The sequence below is a fragment of the Clarias gariepinus genome, chromosome 2 (genome assembly GCF_024256425.1).
Source record: "Clarias gariepinus isolate MV-2021 ecotype Netherlands chromosome 2, CGAR_prim_01v2, whole genome shotgun sequence".
Lineage (NCBI taxonomy): Eukaryota > Metazoa > Chordata > Actinopteri > Siluriformes > Clariidae > Clarias > Clarias gariepinus.
In genome coordinates, this window is record NC_071101.1 from 28,802,460 (window position 1) to 28,815,546 (window position 13,087).

The 13,087-nt window shown below is 36.4% G+C and overlaps 1 protein-coding gene across 1 annotated transcript; it reads right to left on the reverse strand.

The window, feature by feature from the left end:
- Positions 1-57: 57 nt before the first annotated feature.
- Positions 58-9,794, reverse strand: LOC128507347 (hepatic triacylglycerol lipase). Its single transcript, XM_053478155.1, has 9 exons — positions 9,612-9,794; positions 9,128-9,318; positions 8,663-8,842; positions 5,747-5,864; positions 3,888-4,121; positions 3,566-3,811; positions 2,662-2,776; positions 599-817; positions 58-351 (listed from the first exon to the last, which is right to left on the reverse strand). The coding sequence occupies exons 1-9, from the start codon at positions 9,691-9,693 to the stop codon at positions 204-206; spliced, it is 1,533 nt and encodes a 510-aa protein (XP_053334130.1). The 5' UTR covers positions 9,694-9,794; the 3' UTR covers positions 58-203.
- Between the last annotated feature and the right edge of the window lie 3,293 nt (positions 9,795-13,087).

The following is a 13,087-nucleotide window of genomic DNA, read 5'->3' on the forward strand; positions in this document are numbered from 1 at the left end:
TAATTTTTTTGTTCACTTTGAACATTTTTACTTAACATTTCAAAACGTATTGTGCAAAGAGATGTAATTTTGAGTACTTGAAATGCATTAATAAAAATGGTCAATCGAAATGATAACATGTAACATCAACGCATTTCTTTTAAACCAAACCCTTGAATCATTAACCTTTTTTTAAATTATCTGTTTTAAATTTCTATTTTAATTTAATGTATATGTTCCTGTCCATTATCGCTCTCTTGAAGATTCCTGCTGCTCCTCTTCTTTTTGGCAGCGTGCTGACAGCGAACAAATTCATGTTCTTGGGCAGGTTTCATGTGCGTGATGGCTTCTGTTTGACCGCAAAACCATGTCCTGAAAGTAAAATAAAAGATTAGTATGAAATATTATATTCTATAGTAAAATGTGTATGTATATGTTTAAGTATTAACATTTTTTAAGTCATTTCAGAATCTTCACATTAACAGAAACTGCAATGAGCGAAATTAGCCACTAGGTGGAGTCATAGAATATTGGTCACAAAAGGTTCCTGTTTCATGGCAAGCGGACAGGTGCAATTCATGATTCATCCTTTTTCACACTTTAACCACATTTTACTCACTTTTCTTGGCTTTCGCCACATTTGAGTCGTATTTTGGTCACAACAAACTCTGTTTCATTCGGGTCTCCGCTGCTGCTCATGATGGATGTGACTCTTCTCCACCAGCTGCCCCAGGCTTCCTCTGCTTTGAAGCGCAAACGCACTGCTTGCAACTCCCCTAGCACTGAGCCCACTATAGCCAGAGCTGAGTATGTCCTGTTCTCAGGATGCTCCAGGGACCTTGGCAAAATCATTAAAGTTCAATTAGCTGTGTAAACACAATTTACAGATTTATCCGCTGTACTGTACATGCATGCTGCAATCTCTCTCATCCACATTTCAAAGGTGTTCAGTTCATCAGGTGACTACCACTGAAGTACGCTAATCATTCATAACCATGTGCCGGATTATTATGCTGGAATGACCTATTGTAAAATGTGTGAATTTTGGCCATGGAGAGATGTATGTAGATAAATATTTGGATAAGTGTATAATTTTAATTATACTAAGTTTGTATTGCGGGGGCCCAGAGTGTGCCAAGGAACTATTTATCGCACCATTACACCAAAACAAGCATGACCTGAACCAATATTTTCCTGTAACAGGCAGAAAAGTGCCTACAGATACATATTTAATAATTGGTTGTTTTTTGTAGCAACCACAACAGCGACATCCTTTCCCCTCTCGTCTGTTCCTACCACTCAGTATTTGGTATAACCACTGTACTAATTACAAGGCTGGTCATCTGTCATCATCTGCATCTGTTTCTCATTGGTTTATGCCTTAAGTTAGATGTTTTTATGCTTAAAGGATTTAAAGATCACTGTGTGGCTTAACAAGCAAAATACATTCCTCTGAAACTGCTCAGGTACAGGGAATGGACTGAAAATAAGAGTCGAAAGTCCTTCAAGAAAACTGGATAATCAAGATTACCATCAAACATAGAACGAAATTTGGCTCTTCTGGGGCGAAATTTTAAGAAATGAGAGGGTAGCTTAAGACCTGCGCATTACTTTTTATGGAAAAAAATTTCAATAAACCACCGAGGCTGTGAGAATGGCGTCTCAGTAGTTTCATGATGACCACCTCATCACACATGAGAAGACATGTCTGCATCTTCCTGCCAGGTGTCTTAAATCAGTTCTGACAAAACAAACCTGCCTGTAAGCCTTGTAGGGCTTAAATCAAGCCTACCACTATATTCCTGTTTTCCCCCACCATGAAGCTTACATGGCATAAAACAGATAATACAAGGCATTAACTAACCTATACAGATTGTAAATTACAAAATGTTAAACTAAACCACTAGAAGAATGAAATATAATAAACTCCCATACCAAACTACATCTGCTTGTTTTGGCAGAAATCGAGATTTACCAGACTTGTCAATTCCTGTTTATGGCTGAGAAGAGTATAATCTATCTAATGTGATCTATTCCAGCTACCTTAAGGTTTGGTGTGTTATTCAAGTCAATTCAATTCAATTCAATTCAGCTTGTTTAGCGCTTTTAACAATCGTCATCGTCGCAAAGCACATTTACAAAATCGAAAGAAAATTATGCAAATTATTTGTATAAAATGTGAAAAATGTGTATGAATCAAAATGAGTAGATTGTTGCATGCTGAGATACTTTTATCCTTACGAACCTTGGTGACAACTAGTTATTTGAGTTAACAAAAACCCCTTTTGTGGGTATGAATGAGTCTGGTCTTTCTTATTAACTGTCTACCAACATCTCATATATGCTCAAAGGATTGCATTTGCTTTCAGATATTGTGAAATACTTAAACCAGCCCTTGATCAACAACCATGGCACAGTCAAAACTGGAGTCCGGAATGCAGACCACCTGCAGCATGGCTCATCTAACAGCAATGACTTATCTAACAGTAGTAATCAGTGAGTATACTGTAATACTGTAATACAGTACAGTAGGTGTTGGCCTGACTGGAAGATTATGATACATGATACATGATCATACAAGACCCTAAACGTCATTGAATCAACAAATACCAAACTCGACAGTTCATAATTCCCACTAATATCTGATGAAATGTTCTAAAGTATTGTTTAAAATGTACTCACAGAGTAATAGGGATATACTGGCTCTCTCCTTCACTTCCAATAAGAGCAATGGAGAGAGAGGTTTTGACCTGCTCGATCAGATTCATCAGCAGAATCTTAATTTGGTAGTGATAGACTGGGTGGAAATAAAAAAAGAAAATAAAAAAATGTTTTTTAAACAGTTAATTTTTGATGATGTTCAAACAAAACAGCAAAAATCACATATACAAATATGTAAATATTATATATTTTTTACTGATACATTAGGCCACTGGTTCCCAACCCTGCCTACTCTGCACATTTTAGTATTTTTTCAGCTACCTTTAAGAGACCACTGTTATGCAAAATGAATTCCTTTTTTTTTTGTCATTCAGATGGGTCTTCAGTGTGTGTGTGTGTGTGTTTCCAAACAAAATATGAGGAAATCATTCCTTTTTCTTGTCTTTTTTTATTTTTGTATGGCCAGGTTTAAACCGATTACAGTAATTTTGCCCTTATTACTCCTCCTCCAGAGTGTTGCTCAGCTCTGCTGTTCTATGAAAGGGTTTGGCTCAGCTGTAGCTCATTTACATACTGTAGACACTAAAATGGCACATTTGGAGAAGGAGTAAACCAGAGTAAGTTTGAGGTATGATGCATTACCACACTCTGCGGAGTCCTGTATTAACTTGTTAAAGAAGTAGTAACATATGAGACATGTAAATACCAAATCTTAAAGAGCCCTTTTATTATTTTAGAGGAATATTGCTGCACACTTGTGGGTAATACCTCGCTGCCAGGAAAGGTAAAACATTTATACTCCTTTTTATATAGAGATTAGTTTAAAAATTCTGTAGTATTTGTTTGCACCCCTTTTTGCAAACCGTACTTTTTAAAATCACAAACACTTTATGAACAACAAATAATATTAAGTTAACACACTGACCTTTAAATGGCGTTTGAGGACCAGTCTTCAGATAAAGGCCTTTGCTATAGCCTCCAGTGTACACCTTTTTAACATAATAGCCCAGGGTGTTACAGCGATCCTTTTTGCAGTCCAGACATAGGCCTTGGTCAAATGCACGATCATCCCGACAGCGGTAACCTGTCAGCTGCTGGTCAGTGTTCAACAAGGAGTCAATGAAAAGGTGGACAGCTCTCTGGTGAGCACATTTGATAGTCTTTGGTACACCTGTTAAGAAGTGATAATACAGTTAAATCTTTCTCTTAAGACACACACAGTCTATAATGAACTTGATCTAATATACCTTCGAGTCCATACTGGTAAACGTTGTTATATATGTCTGTCACATGACAGCCAGGCTGGAAGTAGCCTCCATTTGGGTAGAAGTCTATGTGTCCAACAGGCTGACGGATTCCCACCGCCAACCCAATGCTGGACTTAGCAAAGGTATGGATGACATCTACAAACTTGGCATCGTCAGGAGACAGCCTGTCAGAAACAGGAACTCCCTCAAAATTTGGACCTGCGGGATCCAGACCTGCCCAGGAGGAGTCAGTTATATATTATATTACCCCTTCAGGTCACAGTTATAACAAAGTTATAGCAATATAAACTAATTTGGCATCAACATTCTTCAAAAAGAAAGATTATTCAGTGAAAAGCAGTCCAGACAGTTGCCAGTCTTCCCAGAAGTGAATGTTCCAGTATATTCAACCCAAGGTCAGAAAATGCATTTCTCAGAAAAAAAGCAAAAAAAACAAGAACTGCATCTCAGACCCTACAGGCCTCACTGAGATATTAAAATGTTTAAGTCCATGACACAATCAGAAGAAGAAAAAAACTCTTACAATTTGTTTAGAAGGGTTGTCAGATTTGACAGATGCCCTTATCCACACTGACTTATGTTTTTATTTTATTATACATCTGAGGGTTAAGCGTCTAACTCAGGGGGCCCAACATTGATACCTCAGTGGTTGGGGATTTGAAAGTGGGAGCCTATAAAACATAGTCCAATACCTTAACCACTGAGCTTCCCAGAACACAGAGGTATGCCTGAGATTCGATAAACATGCCAAGGCTTCTGGAACAATGTCCTCTGGACAAATACGACCAAAGTAGAGTTGTTTGTCCTTAAATAGAAAAGAATCAAGGTTTTGGAATGCCTTAGTCCAGACCTTAACCCAACTGAAATGCTGTCATAGGACCTTAAGCTGTGCATAAGTGAATTCCCAAAAACCTAAATGAACTGAAGTTGGAAAGAAGAATGGGCCAAATTCCTCCACAATGATGTGAGAGACTGATAAAGTCATAACAGAACTGATTTCTTCAAGTTATTACTGATACCTGCTACTGCTAGTTATTTTTTCTTTTTCCTGCATACAGGGTGTAATATTGCAGCACAGGTGAGTCATGGAATTTGTTTCTTTCATTTTGACATAAATGGCTGATAAGAACAATTTCCTGGCTGAAACTTTCTTTCACTTTTTGAACCTCTGAAACATCCTTAAACCAGTTAAATTTATTTTTATCTTCTCTCTTGCATGTACTTTTAACTAAAGTGAATAACTTGTGGTGAAAGTCAGAATTCAGCTATCACCTCAGGCTATCTTAAAAAAAAAAAAAAAAGTAATTTATGGTTGTCATCCGGCTTGAACTGTATGTTCCCAAAGAGACAATTCTGATGTTTCCTTTGAAAAATAATTGAAGGTCGTGTTTTTTTCAGTTTGCTTTTTGACTATCTTTATTCAAGTTCTTTATACAGCATCTATACACATGAGAACTGTGTGGGAAAGTTTGAAGAGGAACATATGAGAGTCTCTTTTCTCAATATTAAAAATAACTCATGGAGATCAAAGTCATTTTAAGAAAAAAAAACACTTAACCATTGTTAAGGAGATTCCAAGTTGTAACGCAAATCTGTACTATCAAAGTAGTGATAGAATACTCAGAAGTTTGCTACTTCTCATGCACAGTACACCAGTATTTGGTTTACAGCTTTGTCTGGATTTAGTAGTTTCCATATGAAAACAATAGTTCCTCACTCATACCTTACTGAGCCTGATTACTACACATTGCCTCGTGCTTGGTTTAAACTAAAGATCCCTCTACTTTCGATCTTCCCTGTTCTGAATTTTATGTCCTTCAAGAAGGAAAGAAGGGTACCTGTTATACGGGCCAGCTTTCTTGCTTTTGTAAAATGGTTTCCTACAAATCCAGCCGCATGTGCTCCTAAACTGTAACCAATTAGGTGCACTTTATCCATGGAGAGCTGGGTGGTCTCCTGTTGAGAGGAGAGGAGAGGAGTGGAGAGAAGGCTTGTTAATGCTTGTGGATCAGACTTTTTCTACAGACTAGCATCACCAGAGGTAGCAACTAATGGCAGGCAAATACTTTGTTACTGTATTTAAGTATTTTTTCATGTATCTGTACTTTACCTGAGCATTTGGGGTATGTGATACTATTTACTTCTACTTTTTACATTTTAGATGAAAAACCTGCACTTTTTCTCGTTATATTTTAAATAGAGACTCTTACTTTTCAGATGACGATCAAACAAAAGTGCCCAGTTTTTCTAATCTAAACACAAGCGTTCACGCTGCCACTCACACCATACTGTGAGCTACGCTACTTTTGTCGTCAATTCGAAACAGTAATTATAAATAAAAAATTAAATAGACAAAAATAATTATAGACTTCTGCAGAAGGGTTCGTTCGATCAATACAGCTACACCTTTTACATTGAACAAGAGACCCTCCCTTCTCGCTTTATACTCTGTGTGTGAGCAGCTGGAGGTGTTCTTTCCTAATCTCACTTGTTGCCATATCAACGAGTTTCAGTTAACTGCTGCCTGATTTTTATCCTGTTTTCTCTTGATGCTACAAGAGTAGAAGACCAGGACATTCTGTACTTCGGGTCATTGTTATCTGCCTAAATACGCATGAAGAGCTCACATAAATCAAAACTACGATATGATCTGTTCTTTACTTTAAAAGCATAATGACCTCATGATTACACTATAACACATGATCAGCAGCTAGATACATCCTTAGTATAATCGTATGATTGCATTTTTCCCTCATACTACGCAGAACCCAAAAGAATTACATTTAGGCATTTGCCAGATGCCCTTATTCAGAGTGACTTACATTTTTCTCTCATTATACATCTGAGAAGTTGAGGGTTAAGGGCCTTGCTTAAGGGCCCAAGAGTGGCAACCTGGTGGTCATGGAGTTTGAACCTGAGACCTTCCGAGCCATAGTCTAATGCCTTAACCAATGAGCTACCCCTGACCCCCAATTTATTTGAATTATCTATTTAAATTAACCAATCCTAATTTTACGGAAATGATTGGCAGGTCATTATGAAAGCGCTGATTAATAAGTGCATCAAAGTGATTGATGGTTACCCGGGCAATGGTTCCGGCCCACTTAGTCTCTGAGCTTCAGATTCTTTTGGCTTCTTTAATGAGCATCCTGAACAGGCACACTCGATAAGGTAAGATTTGAAGTGTTCTAGCTATAACATACTGCTAGAGTTGTAAACTCTTACACATTTGGTTCGAGGTTTACACTTTTAACAATGCTTTTCTTTAATAACTGACTAATCATTAATATAACAAAATTGTAAATAAATTGTCCCAAATATGTCCTAAAATATGTGATCTCTTTTAACGTCTACAGGGTTTAATAAAATTGTAAATCATCTGAAACCAGCTGTGAATTGTACATTTATTATTCATTATTAATTTATTAATAATTCAATTTCAATTGGAATAATCAACATTTTAGATTTCTGCAGAAAACAAATCTTTACTACTCCTATTATTTTTTTTTCACTTCACTATTAGTAACTCAGTCAGACAAATATCTGAAAAAATCAGTTTCTTTGTACTGTACTTTTGCCACTGAAGATTAAACACCAAATCACTTCCCATTTGTCACGATAGTCAACATTTGTTATATTTGTATCCTAAGTTTAAGTCCTGATTACTGTTTAAAGCCTGCATTATCATATGGTAAGAAAATGAGGTTTTCTGATATTTCACCTACCCTACTAATGAGAACACTTTTGGTTGATTACACTACATGGCTAGTATTATGGTAGCTTAAAGTAGAAATCCACCCTGCATGAATTGTATACTTTAGGAGCAATAAAGTCCAATATTTGTTTTATGATTTAATTATTGACTTATTATTTGACATACTGAGAAAACTTTGTACCTTGCTGATATATAAGCACTAGTGGAACAGTGGGATAAGTACATTAATGTAGCAGCGGTTAATCTAGCAAAATTCTGTTATTTTGCACAATCAAAAGTCTTGGTTTGATTTAAATGCTCCTTTTTCAACTTTTTCAACCAAAATGGTATAAATGAAGAAAACTGTTGTTTTTAGGCGCAAAAGGCATGAAACCTGATAATAAAATAAAATTTTATATGTTCTATAGTATGGGGATATGAGAGCATCCCCCATTGTGCTTTTCAAACATTCAGCTGCAGATTTATTCTGCCTTTTGTTTTTATAATAAAGTCCACTCTTCTGGAAAGATTTTCCACTTGATTTTGGAGCTTAGTGCGTGACTGTGGGGATTTGCTCATTCAGCTCCAAGTGCATTATTGAGCTCAGGCATTGGTGTGGAAATCTAGGTGTTTCAGTTTTCCCAAGAGATTTCAGTGGGGTTGAGGTCAGGGCTTTGTATGAGCCACTTAGGTTCTTTCACATCAAACCCCGGTTTCCTAGACAGGAGCAGTATCGTGCCAAAACAAGTTTGGATCTCTTAGTTCCAGTGAAGAAAATTGTACTGTTACAGAAAAGATATTCAAAATAATTATGCGCTTCCAGCTTAGTGGTGGCAGTGCGGGGAGAGATGGTCAGGTGTCCCCAAACATCTTACTATATAGTGTATGTTTGAGATTTTTTTTCCCATTAAAGCCCATTATAAGTGTACCACAAAATAGGTTAGCATCAGAATTGCTAAACAGTCAACAAACCTTTTCAATACATAAAACCTGTTAATCTTTTCATTGTTCAGTGACTACAGCATGACATTATAAGTTTTTGAGTGTCAGGTTTTCTTACCTTAAGCCACATCAGGACAGTGGCCACTTCCAAGCCCACCTGCCTGGTATTCTTAATCGCAGTTGGGTATGGCTGGAAAGCTAGAGTTCTCCAGTCAACAATCAGCACGTTTACATGCTCTAGCTTGGTCTTAAGGGCTAAGGAGAGCTGCAACACCCATTCCTCCATTTTTCCGTTCATCTACACAGTGGGAGTATACAGTAGGTTACCACAGGGCAGTGAAGCACATTAATAAGTCAGAGTAGATATTATACACATTAAAAATACCAGCTCATCTCTCCCTACATCACATTTTCTATACCAATCTTTCGCTTTCATGGCATCACTGTGATGCACAGCTGTTTAGAATCAGAAACCTTTCCCAAACATCTGGAAAACCCTTCAATACACATTTTATCCTAGAAGACAAAAGCTAGTGACACTATAGTCGATCAAGCCGAAATTAAGGTTCAAATTCATCCTCACCGTCCACCCGTGAATAATGATGACCAGAGGGTTGCTTGTGTTGTAGTTGCACATGTCCAGTGTGTCGGATTGAAATGGTTTGATAGAACAGGTATCTTCAAACAGACTGCCTTTTAAATGCATGTGAAAAGTCGACTTCACCACCAGTGGCACCTTCACTTCATTCCCCAGCTCAACTCCAAAAACATGGTCTAAAATTAGAGACAAAAATAAAATTTCCAGAGCCTTCAATCAGTATCTTTACCACATGTAATTTCCTCTGTACTATAACTGTGTGATTTTCCCACAGTATATGGTTAAAATCCATAGTATGGAACGTGTAATTAAAGAGAAACAGGCAGCACGCCTTAACATAAATGGTCTTATGCATGTGTTTTAACCTTTCAGTTTCTTTTTGTAGTAAGAGACATCTGTTCGTTCCCCTACCCTATAATATAGCTATAGAATAACTGATCTGTAAAGAAAGGTAAAATATTCCACATACCTTTAGAATTTTCTTGGGATTTTGCTGCCTCAGTATAGATTAGGAGAAGTAAAGAGAAGAATCTAGTTACAGCCTTCATCATTGCTCTGATAACTCCACTGTCAATGCCTTTCACAAGAACCAGGGGATATCCAAATATCCACAGACCTGTCTTGACTAGTGGAGAGCTTCAAAGAAGGAAGTTGTGTCTATTGCCAAGAAAGAAAGCAAGAGAGAGAAAGATATAGAGAAATAGGGATACCGGCAAACAGAGGTGGGGAGGTGTGGTGTGGAAAGCCAAAGGCAAAAGAAAGACAGATTACCTTCTGTGATTGGCTGGATTTTTTGTAGCTTGGAGGGGAAAAAAAACATGAGGACAGTCTCTGTATCGAAGGAGAAAAAAAGGAGAGACAGACAACAGCAGTCCTGCGTTTGGGTTGATATTACCAGCTACAATTCTGGAAATGTTTATTCATCACTCAGTGTAAGCTTTTACATTTCTTTCTAATATAACCCTAAAAAGAAGCAGACTTTATTGGTATTGTTGTACAAGAGGTTGTACATTACAAAGTGCATTATGAATATGATGTGTATGCTTAACGACAGTTTTCTTGCTCAAACCTTTAAGTATTTGTCCGTTTTTCTTTTTCAAAAGAGGCTGGAGAAATTTAGATTTAATTAAACTAAAAAACGAATGCTCTGAACTTTGCACAGTCTTCCAGAATTTAATGAGAGCTAAAACAAGACAGCAAACAGTGGAACACATTGTGGTATTTTATGACGCACGAAAGTCTAAAAGGGAATCTGTAAGTGAAAAAAGAAAATTTTCCCTTAGCTATGTTGATTAAAATTGAACATCTGTATTTCATACGGACTGCCATTACTGCCTGAACCCCTGCGGCATCAACTCAACTGAAATACGCTGACTTAATACAAAGTATCAGTTAGGTCCTTGTATTACACTTCCTTTCATAAACATCCACACACCTGGTTATAGACCATGTTAGGTAAATCCTTTCCCTAGCTCTTGTTTGTTATGGGTCGGTTGATGACAGTCGCTCTGGATAAGAGCGTCTGCCAAATGCCTAAATGTAAAAGTGGTTAATAATTCACTGATATTAGCTAAAATTATTGAGCTAATATGAAATTATTCGGAATTTTGTATACTGCCTGGACAAAAAGTCATTGTTTCGGAATGGTGAAATAATTGCCAATCATCAGGCAAAGTAAGCATTCAAATTACCGGAAAGTATTTTGAGAAAGAAAAAGATCCTGGATGACCATAATCAGTGATCACTTTGTAAAAAATATGGCAGTAGACATCAGAGCTAGGTTTAATAGGAAAAGTAAAAGTTTTACCATACATGAAACATGGCAAGAACTCACAGGATTGATTAAACAGCTGTCTCATTAGTGAGACTAAAAAAGGGAAAAGGGTTTAATTTGCTAGGAAACATAAAGATTGGACATTCCTTTGGACCAGTGGAAGAAAATACATGTGGTCTGATGAGTTCAGACTGACCCAATTCCAGAGCGATGGGCAAGTTCAGAGTAAGAAGTGAAACGCAGAAAGTGATGCTGCCATAGTGCATAGTGCCCATTGTACAAGCCTCTGGAGGCAGTGTTATGATCTAGAGTTGCTTCAGTTGGTCTTCTTCTTTCCTAGTGGCACAAGTATATTCCAGTACTCAAATAGTGGAAGGAATAATTTTCATGGAATTATGGGATTTTATGGCATGAGGAATCATTTTCATACTTGAAATGACCATCACATAGCGCACCATAATCAAAGCTTAAGATGGTTGAATTAAACCTTAGAACTTTTTTTGCCAGGCCATGTACAGTACCACAGCACTATTGTAGTCCTTTGTTCTGATTAGTCAGAAGGTGTTGATTAATTTTCTCTAACATCATGGTTTCGACAAAAGTTGTGGCTGCCTGTCAATTCACAGGTTTATATTCATATGCTTATTCAATTATATTAGCCTTTTTTATAATCTTTTGCTGATTCATGTATGGTAAACACTCCACATAATCTTTATTTAACAATAAACAGGTTAAAACATCGAGAGACATTTACCAAAGGCAAACCTGTAATCATTGATATGGTGATGTTTTCTATAGAGATTTACTTAAGATTTATAGAAGGAGTCTCTGTCTGTTTTGACACAAAAGAGTTTTTCAGGAAACTAAAACTATATTTATTGTCTCGTTAACTTTTCAAAGAGAAGAAATAAAAGCTGATAAGAGAACAAGAGTTTAGAGATGGTGTAACAGGAATTATAGGGGTTACACAACTCTGAATGGGGAGGTATTACTCTGGATGAAAAAAGTGATTTTGTCAATAAGTAAATAGTTTTGCTTTGTTATAAGATTATAAAAAAAATGACAGGAGATAACAACTTTTTAATTTTGTTAGTTTTTTTTTCCTGTCAATCTTTACTCTTTACTAAACAGCTGACCACCCTGCATGGTCACCTGAGAAAAGAGACACAGATCCTGTATTCTGTTATAATGCCTTGTATTCTCCTCTGCCCTCATGCTGCCATTTATCTTGTGTTATTTCATATAAGTCAAGAAGAATTTTGGCAGAGCTTTAGCGAAACAGCCTTTACCCTGCATCAACATCATCTGTAATGTGGGCTCATAACAGCAGCTTTGCTCATATGAGAAAACACAATCAGATAAGTGTACTGTACTTTTCACCTTAATCTCTATCCATGCACCAAGAATTGATTGCCTTGAACCTCTTTTATAAAGACAGTTGGAGTTACACCTCGTTCACTCTAATGATCTAATAAAGAATGAGATAAACAAGTTAGCATTATGGACATGCACCACTGGACACACATTAGCACACTGGCAACAATAAATAATACATATTATTTCATTTTGTTAAATATACCCTCACCACAAACTTTATAATAAACACTTTAATATTTGCTTCATTAAGCAGTTTTCATAATTAATAAATCCAATCAGTATGCATTTACATTTGTTGTGTGATCATTGCAATCATGTTCATGCATAAGAAACAGATTAAAGGAATTGCTCCTATGCTCATATGAGCAGTAGTTGTAGTTCTAAAAATTAATGTTTGATTTAATAGCTTATGAAGTTTTCTTTCTTTTTTTTTTGTTGTTGTTGTTTGATAATCTTAAAATTAAAAGTCTGGTTCCGTCTGGAAAATACTTCTGGAAAAGATTGGGCGTCAGAAAAAACATGTATATGTAACCAGCATACAATATATATACTGTACATAATTAAATTGAAGGACCTTTATTAAACATATCTAAAACTAAGTGGCAAAGATAATAAAGTACATGCAATAAATAGAAATAGGTATCACAATAATGGTTCATTTTGTCTCTATGTAGCATAGTGTACTAAAATGTAATATATGCATTTGCTATTTTTTGACTACATATCACCACAAAATACTCTGTATGTATTTAAAAATGAAAAATGTAAAAAAAAAATTAAAAAAAAAATGGAAA

What these genes read in the sequence shown, in the direction of transcription:
- LOC128507347 (XM_053478155.1), bottom strand. Translation starts at nt 9,693, where the DNA reads ATGATGAAGGCTGTAACTAGATTCTTCTCTTTACTTCTCCTAATCTAT. An exon ending in ATCCCAAGAAAATTCTAAAG is followed by an intron (nt 9,319 to 9,611) that starts GTATGTGGAATA and finishes CTCTAATTTTAG; the next exon opens with ACCATGTTTTTGGAGTTGAG. An exon ending in TCCTCAAACGCCATTTAAAG is followed by an intron (nt 2,777 to 3,565) that starts GTCAGTGTGTTA and finishes ATTTCCACCCAG; the next exon opens with TCTATCACTACCAAATTAAG.